We start from the raw sequence: 15,719 nt of genomic DNA on the forward strand, positions 1-15,719 counted from the left end.
ATATTAAAAGAATGAATTAGTTTTATTAATAACAAAAATATTTATTAATTCAATTTTAATCACTCTTAATTTTAACTTCCATTTTTAATCCTAAAAACATTTCTGGCATAGCTAGTGGAAGTTTATTTTCGTACTTTTATTTGTTATTGTTGTCAAAGAATATGGGGTTGCTGAATAGTGAACGGTTCATTGAAAATTACTAATTAGCTAATAGATCTAGATCTAGAAAATAGATCTAGAGATATATTTGATTATTAGATTAGATCAAGAAGTCCAATTCTGATGTCTTTTGTTTGTTTTCTTTCGTAGAGTGGTCGAAGTTATATTTAATCTAGATCTCGAGTCTACTGTGACTGTCTTAGTGATTAGTGGAGTATCACTGAGTATACTAAATCAAATCTAGTATAGGCTAGACAGTCAAGAGTCTAGTACAGTCTAGTAATATTAAATTATTATTATAAAAATCTAGATTTATCATTTTAATTAATGATTTACCAATCTTTATCTTAAATCTTAGATTAAGCTACTTATGTTGACTGCTGTGCATGTTCATCGTAGACTGATGATACTGATCTAGATGATATACTCTCTATCACTATGACTTATTAATGACTAGAGATTCTATATAAGTATATATACTGTATTACTATAATCTATATTAGTATAATAATTAATAGGCCTAATATTATATAGATCTAAGAATATACTAATATAGGTCTAGAGTAATTTTTGTCTAGGGAACACCCCCTATTTTCTGACGAACACCCAACAATCTTTGTTAGAATGAGCCTCTATTTTGTTAGTTACAACGAAACTAGTCTTGAAATTGTTTTTATTTATATTCCATTTCTTTATAGTTCAGACACATTTAGTTTCGTTTACTCTGAAAAACAAGGGTTTTACACAGGTTTAAAGAGCACTGGTAGGACAATGCCATTTTATTTTCTAGGATAGAAGAAGGGTAGGTGCAGGCTGAAGGAGATTTTTTTTAGAAAATTTAAGTATCAGCTAAACATGAACTATCTAAAATGCTTGTAAATAGGCCTAAAAACACACACGTCATAGTCTTTGCGTAAATATGGGGTGTTCTATAATATTTCTTTGTCACAATCAATGACACTAACGAACGGTCTTTATCACTATCAATGACACTAACGAACGCTATTTTAATGTTGAAAATGCATATCAAAGGGATATAACTCAAGGCCGGGAAATGGTGATTTCTTTGATTTATTTTGTATAGGTCTAACATTTTCTTACTTAATTTTGCTTTTGTATTAGATGTGTGATGTGAATGAGTAAAAAGAAAGGGAATATCGCTAAACATAGTGCTAATGAGGAGTAGAGTTGGGTATAGTGTGAATGAAAAAAATAATGTTTTCATGAGTGGCACAATCCTGCTCTCTCTCTTTCTCTCTCTTTTTTCACTCCTTGTCGCTCTAATTATTGATTGACCAGCCTAGGTAGGTACCTAGCATGCTATTATCATCAACACAGTACGGTACCAGAAAAAAAAAGTAGCTGGAGGGACAATTATTGATCAAGCAGGTACCAAATAAGGTCACATTCACTGAGTGGAGTGAGCGGCCTAGATGCGCAGGGTCGCGCAGTTATTTTTTTTTTTTTGTGGGGTCAACTAGATCTAGCCTTATACACTGCCTCTTGTCCATAAAGGCTTCTGATCACATGACCATAACATGGGTCATATTCACATGCAAAGTTCACACCTGGACTGTCCCTTGTCCATTGATACAGCACGCTAAACTGTATTATTGGCCTATGTCACATGTCAGCTGATCATACACAGTTTACCCTATCGTGTTGCCAGTAGGGTTACAACAATATGTTACAGATGTTACTTCAAAAAAGAAGATAATTTCCTGCACATTTCATGACAGTGTACTAGACTATATAATATATTAAGTATAATATATAGCTAGGCGAAAAAACCCGGAAGTAAAAAACGATTGATAATTTAGAGATGTTTTGATGTGCCCTATGGAATGTTCAGTTTTTTAAAGAAATTTCTTAAAAAAACTTAAAACCAAATCAGGCCCTGTAAGGCCTAATATTCTGCATATATTCAAATAGTTTTTGTGTACTAAAAATATATGCGCATGAGTTTAAAAGCACGTTTAAAAAAAATTGTTTCAGACTATTTTGATCACAATTTTTTTTATATTTTGTTATTTTCTGCCATCACAACGCCGCCATTTTGTCCACACCACTCTGACATTTCTTGTAGCTCAGGACCTAATAATTTATTTATTTCATCAATATTTACATTCTAAACAAGTAAAGTTCATAAATATAAATGAAATCAGCTTTGTGAGCTAGAAATTTACTACTAATACTAGATCTACTATTAAATTTCTTATTTAATAAGTAGATCTTTCATCTACAAAACTCAAGTTTGAACTTTTGACCTGGGGGTGTGTTTTGCCCAGTCAATCCCATCTTAGCCAATGACAAGCTCTCCTCTCACTTGTTCCATTGTGCTCAATGTTAGGTCAAAATGCCACAACAAAAAAATCATAACTTTCTAACTGTTAAACATACAGTCATAATTTATACATCATTGAAAAGTTTAAATAAAGTATTTTAATGAAGTACTAACTAAAAAAATTTTTTTATGATTATGGCCTCCTTCAGTCGCAAAGCGACTATAAATCATCTCATTGAAATGAGACAAATGCCTTGGCATTAGCTGTGGTAGGAACTATGTCGCCCACACATTATTTCCCCCCTCTCCACGTAGCTGATGTATCCAAAAAACGGCAGTGCTGATACAGTTTGGGGTCAGCGGCGTCGCAGGTTTTCCCAGGGTGTAACTGCCTTAGGGTCGCCAAACCCTGATTTTTCCTCAGGAGTTGACTCCCGAAGCCTTTCCCATGATTGGGTATAGCTGCACGGCAACAGAGGTTTGAATTCAGAGTTTTCCTTCTCCTAGGTGGATAGCCAGCCATGGCTAATGAGCCCCTCCTGCACGAAGCTTACTGGCTTAGGCGCCAGTTACTCGCATTTGCCCTTTCTCCTGTTAGTGAGAACAGTTCCGCTGGACTCAATATCTGAGCCACACGTGAAGGCCAGGAGTTGGACTGGTTGTCAGAGGCTATTTTAGACGCTTGCCATTAGGAAGCATTTTATAGGTAGTGGAGTGCTTACATCCATTACCACTTATATATAATCTTTTTCTAAACTACTTGTGTAACTTCAAAATGTATTAACTATATGGCCTCCTACACCCGCAAAGCAACTATCTCATGGAAAGGAAATGAATGCCTGGGCATTAGCTGTGGTTGGAACAATGTCGCCTACATATCAGTTCCCCTCTCTCCATGCAGCTGATGTATCCAAAGGAACGGCAAGTGCTGATATAGTTTGGGGTCAACAGTGTTGCTGGCTCTGCCAGTTTGTAGCACTGAGTGCTGCAAACTACCTAAGGGTCGCTGACTTCAGATTTTTTCTCAGGGTTGACTCCCAAAGCCTTTCGCATGGCAGCAGAGGTTTGAATTCAGAGTTTTCCTTCTCATAGGTGGGTAGCCAGCAATTACTAATTAATGAGTCCCTACAGTCCGAAGCTTACTGGTTTAGGCACCAGCGACTCACCTTCTTCCAGTTTCGCTGGACTCAACAAGAGTTGGACTGGTCGTCAGAGGCTTTTTCAGACGCATCAATGCCAATAGGAAGCATTTTATATGTAGTGGAGTGCTTATTTCCATTACCACAAATAATCATAAATGTATCTTTAAAAAAAAGGAATTTTTGAACATTCCTTCAGAAATGAAGATTGTTACATCCTAGTCCAAACAGAAGATGGAAGTGGGCAGGATTCAAACTTGGGGCCATTATGAGGATTGCTGGAAGTGCATATCACATAACAAGGCAGCCATCTGATTTGAAAAATAAATGAATTTAATCATTACTTTTTAGATAAGATAGATCATTTTTATTGGTCCAATCAAATGGTAATTCAGTTTCACTACTATCGACCTTCTCAGCATAACTTCTGTTCAATAACAAAATAGATGCAAATACAAACATCATTCATACATGAAACACATACACACTAACACTAACGACCAGCGCTTTATGAATTAGACTTCTATGTGCTTCTCAATGCTGACAAATGACCCTGTAACACTCTGACCAAAAGTGGGATAAAGGAGTTTTTAATTCTTTCTGTTTTAGTCCTAATGGAAAGGAGATGACCTTTTTGTTCAGATCTGTTTTAACAGTGGTTTAATGGGTGCAGGTTGTCTTTAAGAATCATGAGTTTTTTGGGAAAGGCATCTTTCAAGAAAAAGCTCTTCTAGAGATGGTAGCTGTGTTTGAGTGATAAACCATGCTTTTTTAAACAATTACTAAGTGCCAACATAGCAACTTTGTGAAAAATGTATCTTGCATTCTACTAATAAATCTGAGGCTGTATTAAACATTTGAATGCCTTTTAAGAGACTCATTTAGATTCTTCAGTAAGAAAAAATACCACACATAATGAATATGACTGATGGAGATATCAGTTCTGTGAATATTGCCCGAAATGAACTAAATTTTTCCTTTGAGGGTGATACAAATTGTAATGTTATAAATTTCAAACCCAATAAAGACACATTGGAGATGCAGCGTGTTTCTCTTACTGTGGATCAAGTTGAGTACAAGCGTTTCAGTGGTGTGACACTAAGGGAAACTAAACAAAAACAAACAGATGCTGTTTCCTTTGATGTAAAAATGTCACCTAATTTAAGTGTTTATCATCGGTAAGTCTAACAAAGATAAACTTCTTCTTCTTTTTTTTTTTTTTTTTTTTTTTTTTTTTTTTTTGGGTTTGTTACAACAATTGAGGCTTTTTTTTCCCCATATATATAGGCCTACCTAAAATTATACTCGTATATAATGAGTCACAGAATTTTAAAACTAGACTTTAAATTTTCATATTTCTGACATTCGGGGGTTGTATAATCAGAGAATATGTGTAGGATCTGTTCTTTTATGATAAACTAATCTGTTAATGAAAGATGCAGCACTTGGTAGAGCAAAGCTTTTGTTTTATTTTGCTTTTACTAAGGAAATTAAATAAAATTAAAAAAAAATATTTTGTGTCATTTTTTCTCATTTTAGCAGACGATCAAAGGACCTTAATTCTAGCCAAGAATCTTTGTCCTCTCCAGGATTGCAGAGACCATCTTCTAGAGCTAGTTCTACTGATCTGCGAGAAAGGTAATTAAAATTAGACAGTGTCTGTATTGTTCACTTACATTAAAATCATCAGAAAGATTAGATTATTAAATAACATCCCCTTTATAACGATAAGTCAATTGCGCTACATCTAAAAATATGCCCAACAAGTTGGAACTTTCAAACAAAACACAACATTTAATTGACCAAATCCTTAATTAGTTCATGATCAACTTGATTAAATCTGATGAAACACTTCACACTCTCCTAGCCTTCTTGCGAACTCTATAAGTCTGAATATCATCCACATTATCCATTCTCTATACTCTTCATTGCAGAGGTAAATTGTCAATTAAAAAATCCTAAAAATGAAGTCTTGTTTTTTTTTGTTTTTGCTTTTTCGTAAAAAGGAAATATTCAAAGACAGAATGTATGACTAATGTAGCTTACTTTCTATTTTGAGTACAGACTTGGATCTTTGTTAATATTATATTGACCTACCAGGTCAAAACTAAAGCTATTTAGGCATAAAAAAATCGGTTGCAAGTTGAAATTAACCTCATTTTTGTTAGTAGCTTACAAGCTAGAACCTTAAACTAAAAGCATCATTTACAAGTCTATTTTTAAGCTGTGAAATTTTAATAAAAAGCAACAAATATCCATCCTGAATCAAATTAGTCCAAAATAGTTATAAAAAAAAATAACTTTTTGAAATGGAGAATGGGAAATATTTATTTGGAAGCCAGTTAAACTAAGAAAAATGATTTAGGATCTAGGAACTGTAATTAAGCAGTGATATTTTGGATTTTGCAATTTTAGAAAAAATGTTTAGGAGTAATTTAAGTACTACAAGACTAAAAGCTAAATATTTGAAAATAGACTTACTATTCTGAGAGGTTATTATTATTATATTTTTTATTAACATTAAGTCAGAACAGTGAGAACTTTAACAATAATTATTCCTTAGAGATTTAACTTAACATGATTTTTAAAAAAATATGAAGAAACAAGATAATAAAGGAACAGTTTCACTTTTTAATTAGGTTACTTAGAAATTATCTCGAGTCAGTAATGTTAAAACACCATATTACAATTTTAGAGACAATTATCTTTCTTTCTTTGTAGAGAGATTTTCTTAAATCATAACATTTGTGAAGATATATAGCACTGGTCTTCAACCTTTTTTGGCCTACGGCCTCCTTTTCGTATTTTTTTCCTTTAAAAATCCGCCAACGCCTCCCTGTAAGAAAAACACGTATAAAGAAGTGTGAGAAATCAAATTGGAACAAAATGTCTTTTATTTAAACATTTTTATGCTATCAATAACATTTATCCCCATGGGAGATGACTGCATGCCAAAGACGATTTTCTTTGGCGAGCTTAGAGGAGGACAGCGTTACAGAGGTGCCCCCCTTAAGAGCACAAAATTCGGGAAAATATGCAGGTCACAACTGGGTTTGCATAGTTATGTGAAACACTGCACTCAGCCTTATTCTTCGGAATCGAAGACATTGCCATTATTATCATTATACAAAAGCTATGTCAAATAACTTGCAGTGATTGCATACAAAAATTAATCGCATTGTCATGACTTTCTTTCAGGTGCTAAGAATATTTCCTTTTTAAATTACTGAATATTAGACGTTTTTTAGGTTTAATTGTAAATTTAGTTCTATTTTTAATATAAACATTATTATTGCTGAATTATTGCTGAATTCAGTACAAAATGAAATTAAGCTAATTGGAACCTTGTGCCTCCTGAAGTCTGACAATATTAAACATTTTGAGCTTTAAATTAGCCAAAGCAAGGCTAAATCTAGGTTAACCACGTATGTTGATGGAAAAGCTAATTAGTAATTCCATTTTCGAACACAGTTTTGAAATTTTACCGAAACATTTAAGTGCACCCATATCTCTGTTGTGCCTCCTATGTTAACATTCTTTTTACTGAGGAATAATTTTGTAAATCTATTTTTTCCTGCAACTCCATTTGAACATCAGTAACAAATGTTTAATAACTGTCATTTACATTTAATTTGTTTTATTTATTTACATCCTAGAAGCGAATCGTCATTTCTTCATAGAGCATTGTTAGGTGAATTACATAGATATTGATGTCCTTAAATAGTAATTTATTTGTCAACAAACAAGTTATGTGAGATTGTAAAACCCTGTAAAATAGATTTAATATCTCGATAAAAGAGAATGAAATAATCAATAAAAGTCAGTTTATTTCCTTGCATTCGGAACTTGGTTTCATTCATTTGTGTTAGATGCCTACTATCTAAAACAATTTTTTTAGCCTACTTAAGTTATCGCCAGCCGTTGAATCTTCCTGTTTCTCAAAAAAATTAATTAAAAAATCCAAAATTGTGTTTAAGAGCTTAGCAAAACGAGCAATAACAAATTCCTTTCGAAATCCAGCAAACCTCAGTTTACAATAAAAGTTTAACATGTTGCTTATCATTTGTTTCACAAAGAAAGATTAGCTTATTTTCGGCATTGGCTTGTATTTTATTTACAATTTTTATAATTAGATTCAAATAGAAATGAAATTGCAGGCTAAAATTGCCTATGTATCATAACTCACAAGGTGAATAGGGGATAGATATGTTTTTTATACTATAATACTTATGAAGCTATTGTAGTGTCCAACCACTGATGGTTACCATATATGTCGTCATAAGCTACATAACTAGACAATTTCCTTTTGAAATTAATATGTCATCATCAACCAAAAAAAAAAGTCTTTTTGTGTCACTGATAAGTTTCCAAAAATTTTTATTTTAGTTTTTATCAATTTTCAAACAATATCATAAGACTAAGAGGCCACTAAAACATATCCTGCTTTGCTGTTGTTTTTTTTTTTTAAATATTTTTTGAATAGTAAATTTTTCATAATTGTTGATGAATATTCTAACATTATTTTTGGATATTGCTATATGTTCGTAAAGCCGACATGGTTTCATAACCACATCTGCGAATGCCATCATTCAATGTAGAACATTGGAATACTTTTTATCTAGTGGCAATTCACTAAAACTTTGGAAAAATACTCCTTTACATACCATCGAATTTTCGTAACAACATTTTGTCAATGTTTTTTTGTTTAAAAAAAGGTTAAATTATTCTATTTGAATGTTAGCTTTAACGTTGTTGTTTTTTAAATTAACATTTACATATCAATACATTAACATATGTAGATAAAATTAACTACAATCTAAAAGGCTTATTACCTAGTTTGTTTATATAATCATAAACGTTTACGCGTGCAAGCTCTAAGGACACTAGATACCCTCCGATTACATAATTTAAAAATAGAAAATGGGATTCCTGAACTCAATTTTTAACATTGTTTCTGTTCTTAAATTAGAAGCAAGCTAACCATAATTTGTTTACATTTAGTTTGCCTGCTTTAATTTTGAAGAAATTTTTTATGTGTTTTGTGACATGCACCTTTAGTTTCTTCTTTCCACCTGTATGCCCAGCGCCCCCTTACCCCCAATTTCACGAAAATGCCCCCCAGAGGGGGCGATAGCGCCCCTGTTGAAGACCACTGATATATAGGTTTCAGTTGTGGTCCTTTTTGCATTATTTACATTAGGGAAGTGTTTGCTGGGTTGTTGGAGGGCTTGACTTCTAAACACATGATTAAGATTTAGTTTCTTAGCATATTTATGAAATTTTATTCCATATTTTAACAGGTGGGAAGTAAAGCAGTTGTTTACTGTGCTGAGCATTGGACTGTGGAAAATTAGTACTTAGGATCATTTGATGTACATATATGTCTATTCAGTTTTCAAATGAACAATATGTGTTTTTTTTTTCCTTACCAGTGATGAAGGAGCAAAAGAAGGGGGATCTCCTATACATAACTCAGCCAATTGCAGCCGCAGTGCTTCTCCTGATAAGCCGCATAACACTTATGAATCTCCACCAAGAATCAACACTATTTCAGAGGGCATGGATCGCAGCTTTACAGAAAATGGGAATGCCTTAGAGAGAAGACCTGGCTCAGCACAGGATCTGTATGAGATGAACAGCAGCAACAGGAGCTCATATTCTTTTGAGAGATCTCTGGATAATATACTGGGTAAGTTAGAACATCATTGTATGTTTAGCTCATCGACAGCCTCAGCTGGTCAGCCTTTGACACTTGTGACCATAGGCTAGAGATAAAGACAGTGAAGTATTGACATCACCAGCTGGAAGTAATTGCTGGGATGAAGAACACAGCAGATAAATTTAAAAAAAAACAAACATAAATTATACACATCAGCAAGTGTCGTTTATAACAGATTTTAAAAATTTGTCTAAAAAAATTCTACACCAAACTCCATAAATAGAGAATATATTCCAAATGGAATCTAAAAATGCCAAGGACATAAATAACTGGTTAACAGAATGGAGCCCTTCCCAAATTCTGGCAGAAATTAATAAAATTTATTATAAAAACACAAATAAATATTTATTATTTTTATTTTAGTTAGATCCATATTAGGAGAATACATTAACAAATTTTATATTGTTTCATATTAAAATTTGTAAACATGATTCAATTCCCAATTCTGTGAACTCAATCATTTTTTTTTTATATTTTTTTTTAAATATTATTGTTCTAGGGGCAAGGGGGGTTGTTTTCTTTGAGAATTGATATATGGAAATTTACTGTATATTTGAATACAACAGTAAGACACATGGATTTGTCAAGTTATACGCTGAAGTGAAACAGTTTTAATCCTTTTAAATTCAATCTACAGAGTAAAAGTTTACATCCAAATGTTGAAATAAATTAGAAATCACAGTTATAAATAAAAGATGTACAGACTTAATGCTAGTACTATTGACAAAAAGGAGATTAACTAACAGAAAGAATTGACTTGAACTTATCCTGAGATATGCCTTTACTCTTTCTTTTAGAATATTTTTAAAAGACCTTTTCAAAAATCATACTATTTCTCTGCCCTTCAAATTTTCTTTGTTTGACTTATTTATATAATGCCTAGTCAAGGGCCCAACTTGAAGAGGCGCTTGCAATCTAGAATGAAAATGTTTTGATTTACTTTGCTCAAACTTTCACTGTAGACCAAATGTGCAATTGAGTGTGACAGTCATATCTTCTGATCTGCAGCTTTTGTGGGATGTGTGGCTGAGAGGCTTGAACTGCTTGACCTCATATCAAAGGGGCTCAAGTTCAAGGCAGCACATAAACCTTTTCCTAGATAATCCCCCTTCCTCTCCCCCGGTCCAAAAAAGAGATTTGACAATAGTGCAGATAGCATGCTATAAGCATGAAAAATGCGCTGTAAAAAACAAATTTAAACAAGGTTACAAAAGACAGTTTGTGTGGAAACACAAACTCAATATCGGCCCCTGAAGTGGTCCACCCAGGCAGGCTTCAATATTTTCAGAAAGATCATTAGAATGAAATCATATCAAAGACAAATGAGAGATAAGATTGGAGAAAGAAGGTTAACAGATCTTGTGTAGTGAAGGTAAAGTTAGATGTGAACCTGGCCTAACTAGTTCCTCTTTCAGACCTTGTGGTCTATAGGGCAGATGATGTAAAGTTCATCTGTTTTTGTGGCCTATGGTTAACGAGGATGTCATGTAGCCAGCACAACGACCAACCGCCTTTACTTTTCCCCAACTAATGTCAGGTACCCATTAAAGCTGAGTGGACTCAGAGGCTTCAAAGATTCAAAAGTTGAAAATCCCAGGATTCGAACCCGGGACCCCCAGTTCGGAAGCCAAGCGCTCTACCGCTCAGCCACTGTGCCTCCCCTGGCCTAACTGATGTCTTATAATTGATCTAATTGTTTTGAAAAATTTAAATGTCTTATTCCAAAAAAAAAAAAAAATTTCCGCAATTAAAAAAAGTTCAGGAAAATGCAGTTTACAAGATTACTATTCGTTTTAAATTAGGTCTAACTTATAATGCATACTAATTAGCTTTTTCTCTTTAAAAAACTGCTTTGCATAACTGATTTAAAAAATTAGATTTTTCGCTTTCAGAAAAAAAAAGTAGCCGTTGCATCAGAACTTTGAATGGTCTAAAATATTGTGATGTTGGATTTTCAATATCTTTTCTAGTTTACGAGATCTAAACGGGTCGGACGGACAGACATTTCACACAAAACGAATAGCGTCTTTTCACCTTTCGGGGCCGCTAAAAATTACACTTTTTATCAAAATTTTTTTCAGCTTAAAATCCACTATTGACCAACTTTCTCTATGTAAACAATTACTTTAAGATTTCTATTTTTAAACAAAAATTCACCTATAGCTTCATTTCCTTTTTTACAATACCTCTTTTCAAGCTCTAAGGATTTTCCTAGAAATTTGACCATTGATGTATGTTTTTGAGAAAAGAATTACTAGCTAATTGGCCACACTTGACCTTTATAATTTTTCAAAGTATAACATAAAATTAATTGAAATTTTTGCTTGAGGTCTAGACAATCTTAAGCTTGAACAGACAACATTTAGCTGTTTTTCCTGATCGTTGACCTTATTACTTAAATAGTTACATAAATAGATGTTAATAAACATTTTGCGCACAGGTTCAGGAACATTTTATGCACTGTCTTATAGGTCTGGATCTATAGGCCTATCATAAGAATATAATATATACTCTGAGTAGATTTATACATTTGATTAACAAGAATTTTTGGGGAGTGGGGGGAGGTGGCAAAAAAATTTCCATTTTTGTTTAAATCTATCATTCATTAGTTATTAAGAGTAAAATAATCGCTCTTATAAAACAGTATTCAGCTTCATAAAGTAGGATTTGTCTTTTTTTTTTATTTTACTTGTTATTTCATTATTTTTTTTTGTTTTTGCTCAGATAAATGTTCAGAAAAGTCTCTTGACATCAGCCTCGCTGTTGATTCATGGAACTCTTCAGCTCAAGAAGGTGGCAAGTCTCCTGACCAGCAGTCTTCAGGCAGTATAGCTAAAAGTGGATCAAAGACAGAAAAGAAGAAGAATCGTTGGTACAATGTAAGATACCTATCTGTTATAGTTCCACTATTAATGTACAGTAGTACAGCTTGAACTTCTGGTCCGTAGTATTGTGTGTGTTCAAATGTGTTTATGGGGTCTTAATGCTAAATATGCTTAATATCTCTAAACATTGAGCTGGTATTTGTGTAAGGTGAAGCTGTTATATGACTGTAATAATTCAATATTTATTACTCGTGTATATCAGTTATCAAACAAATTTGTCTGGCTAGAGCAAGAACATCTTAAAATTAGGTAGGTGGAAATTTTTTTAAATTGTCACAGACGCGACATCTTTTTATTAACTTGGTATTTGTGTCATGAAAATTGTCTTTTATCAGATTTATTGAAAGAAATAATCATTGACCTTTTGCTGCACATCAGCAAGACCAATTATAATAATAATAAGTCTTGTCTTCGAGTCCAAAGATTAGTGAGTAATGCAGTATTTCCAGTGGCTACGTAGCCCCAATTATATAGCTATTGTAAAACAAAAAAAAAGGCTGGATATTTGGTGTTAAGGAGACGGATGTGTCAAGATCAACAGCATTCTACTAAACCCTTCTTTTTTAATCTATAAGTGTCATAATTGTAAACTTTCTAATATAAGCATATTAAAAAAAAGAAAGAAGACATGATTTTTTAAATTTTCATCTGTTTTCAATACTAAGAAAGAATTTCAAAATCTGTCTTCTGTCACTTTTAAACTAAAAGCATTATTGAAAATCTGATTATATATACATATATTAAAGTGCGATAAAATGAGGTGCAGCGAATACTTTTGTCTTCTGAAAACCAACTGATTCATTTTTAAAATTAAATATGCAAACTTCTTTTTCCTCAAATACTATATATTTTAAAGAAGTTTAACTCTTTCTCTCCTAATCGTTGATTTGACCTCATTAAATTAAATAAATGTTTAATTGTATAAATTTTACTTTGTGTTCTATAAAAAGAGCATGCATTCCCCTTTAACTCTATATCAAATAAAACATTTTCTGATAACAAACGACAAAGCTATTGAAGCTTAATCGTAACAGGGGAGTGAAAAAGCAATGAGCAAAATTAAGAATCCAGTCGAAACGTGGAAAAATAATTACGGAGAGAAAGAGTTAAAGTCCTATGTTGTATATATAAAGAGTAGTACTTAAAGGGAAATAATAATTATTAATTTTTTATTTCATAGTTTTTTATAGAAAACTTTTTATTCTGTGTTTCCAGATCAATAATTATATGATCAATTTCAAAAGATTAATTTGAACTGTGTATATCTATTTAATCATCATTGTTATGTGTGTCTTTAGGCATTCAACTTTTTTACAACTTTTATTTCAAACTAAAATCTTTCCTTTACATAAAAAGTACATAGAAGCACATTAAAGAAGACCTAAGGTATTTCGCAATTTGAATAACCGTGAATGTATGCTACACAAATTTGTGAGATTTACAAGATCATTTAAAAATAATTTTTCAATAAATTAAAAAAAAATTTGACTAATTATAATTTAAACTACTTAATCATTAAAACTAAAAAAATGTTGATGCAGACTTAATCCAGATGGGCAGCTTGTGTGTTTAAAACATCATCATTTCTTTGTTTCTAAGGTATCCCTCCTTCTTCAACTCAATAGAAAACAAAATTTATTTTGAAAAATGCAAAAGTTTTTTTAGGTTGGAAGAGTGTAGCAGGTAAATTATTATTCTGAAGAGTTAAAGATGTTGAAAGATGAAGTTTTTATTTTTAACCCTTGACATCACACGACCTTTTATATTTAGTCATGTTAAATTAGAGTTCTTTGATGATTAAAATTCAATTTTTAAGACTTGAGTTTTAGACGATAGCTGAAAAAAAAAAATGCTGCGTACAAATTTTGTAATGTCTCTCTTCATTTGAAGCCCATGAAAAAGATTTATTTAAAATTGTATCTGCAATAAAACATTGCTTAAATTCTTTATTGACTTGACTCTTCCTGGTGACTGTGATTGAACAATTGCTAAGTATTTATCATGTGGTTCACTTAATCACTATTTGTTTACCATTACATCTCACATGTCATTCAAGAGCTTTTTTTAATTCCTTTATTTACTTATGTGTACATACTGCGGAGGATGTCATAATAAAGCTTTAAAAGATTAACTGGCACATCTGCTGCATGTGTGTCCCCTATCGCTTGGTCAATAGTAGATCTCTTTTGAGAATGTTGCATGCCCCTAAGTAATGTTTGCATTAGACTGTATCACATGGTAGTAGCCTTTGGGGAAAAAAATGTCTGTATTTCTGATGTGGATATATACTGGGATGGTGTGAATAGATTAAATGATTTATGTGTTGGCTGTTTGTTACATATGCATGGTTGACACATTTAATAGCAACACATGTAACCTACCTGGTGTCTATTGCACTACTTAGCTCTTTATTCATTACAATAGGATAAATGTTTAAATTGTTGATAAAAGCATTGGGATGCAGAGATCATTGCTTTGCTGGGACTGTCCTATGAAACTATGGCCTCTAATTGGAGTTTAGCACTTTCTTTTTTGATATGGCTGTGTTTGACTGCGTTTGGGTTTTCAAAATATGCACAAATTGCAGCATTGATGCTTTGAAAAAATGACCTTTTTCCTGGTTAGTTGATGAATTGATTAATTAAAGTAAAGTAATTCATGAGATATACATTCAGTTTGACACTATTTGTCAATTTATATATATATTTTTTACCTACAGTAATCAGTTCTATGGTCCACTTTTATAGATTTAATCAGACTTACACATGTATTTTATATTTTTAAAAAATGCACATAACTCAGTGATAAAGATCAGATTTGTAGTATTTTGTATTTAGAGTATGTGAGGCTCTTTCTGCTGGATGTACAATGTGTAAGTTTTGTAAATTAAAAAAATTTTGCCTGATAAAGTAATAGAGAAACATTGAGCTTCAGTTGCTCAGACTTTTAGACAATTACATCAGCCCTTCTAAACCTTTCTAGCTTAAATGACTTTTATAAGTTGAATTATTCTTCTGGACCAGGGCTTGACTGTTTGCATTTGAGCTATTATAATCAAGAGCATCATTATTATGTACATAATTTATTAGGTTATGCATGACACTTTAAAAGTCAACCATCAATGAAACCAGATAAACACGAAGTCACTAAGTTGTGGGAGCTGACACTTTTTAGAACTAAATGAAATGTTCAAACTACAGATCATTTGACTAACTACACCTTTGATAAAAGAAGAAAAATAGATAAATCTCTGAAGTAATACAGAATAAATTGTAGTTGTTTGTTGTTGTTTTTTTAGTTAAAAATACAGTGTTATAAAGCAAGTAATTTTTTTAAAAATCCAAGTCATTGACTGTACTCTAAAAAGATGATATTATAAGAACTATTGACATATCACAGGTCAAAATTTAAGTCATTGACTGTACTCTAAAAAGATGATATTATAAGAACTATTGACATCACAGGTCAAAATTTAAGTCATTGACTGTACTCTAAAAAGATGATATTATAAGAACTATTGACATATCACAGGT

General features: G+C 32.2%; 1 protein-coding gene across 15 annotated transcripts in view; it reads left to right on the forward strand.

The window, feature by feature from the left end:
* LOC106061972 (protein Aster-B-like) overlaps nt 1-15,719 on the forward strand; it is a 50,193-nt gene that overhangs the window by 10,473 nt on the left and 24,001 nt on the right. For 3 of the 15 annotated variants that reach the window (XM_056009405.1, XM_056009406.1, XM_056009407.1), the window contains 3 exons: nt 5,122-5,220; nt 9,015-9,271; nt 12,026-12,180. In XM_056009405.1, the coding sequence (XP_055865380.1) occupies nt 5,122-5,220; nt 9,015-9,271; nt 12,026-12,180 (511 nt within the window). Of the gene's footprint in view, nt 1-124; nt 439-662; nt 1,217-1,285; nt 4,761-5,121; nt 5,221-9,014; nt 9,272-12,025; nt 12,181-15,719 lie in introns of those variants that run through there. The other 12 variants (XM_056009396.1, XM_056009404.1, XM_013220212.2 and 9 more) reach the window with 11 other exon arrangements.

This window comes from Biomphalaria glabrata, chromosome 14 (assembly GCF_947242115.1).
Source record: "Biomphalaria glabrata chromosome 14, xgBioGlab47.1, whole genome shotgun sequence".
Classification (NCBI taxonomy): Eukaryota; Metazoa; Mollusca; class Gastropoda; family Planorbidae; genus Biomphalaria; species Biomphalaria glabrata.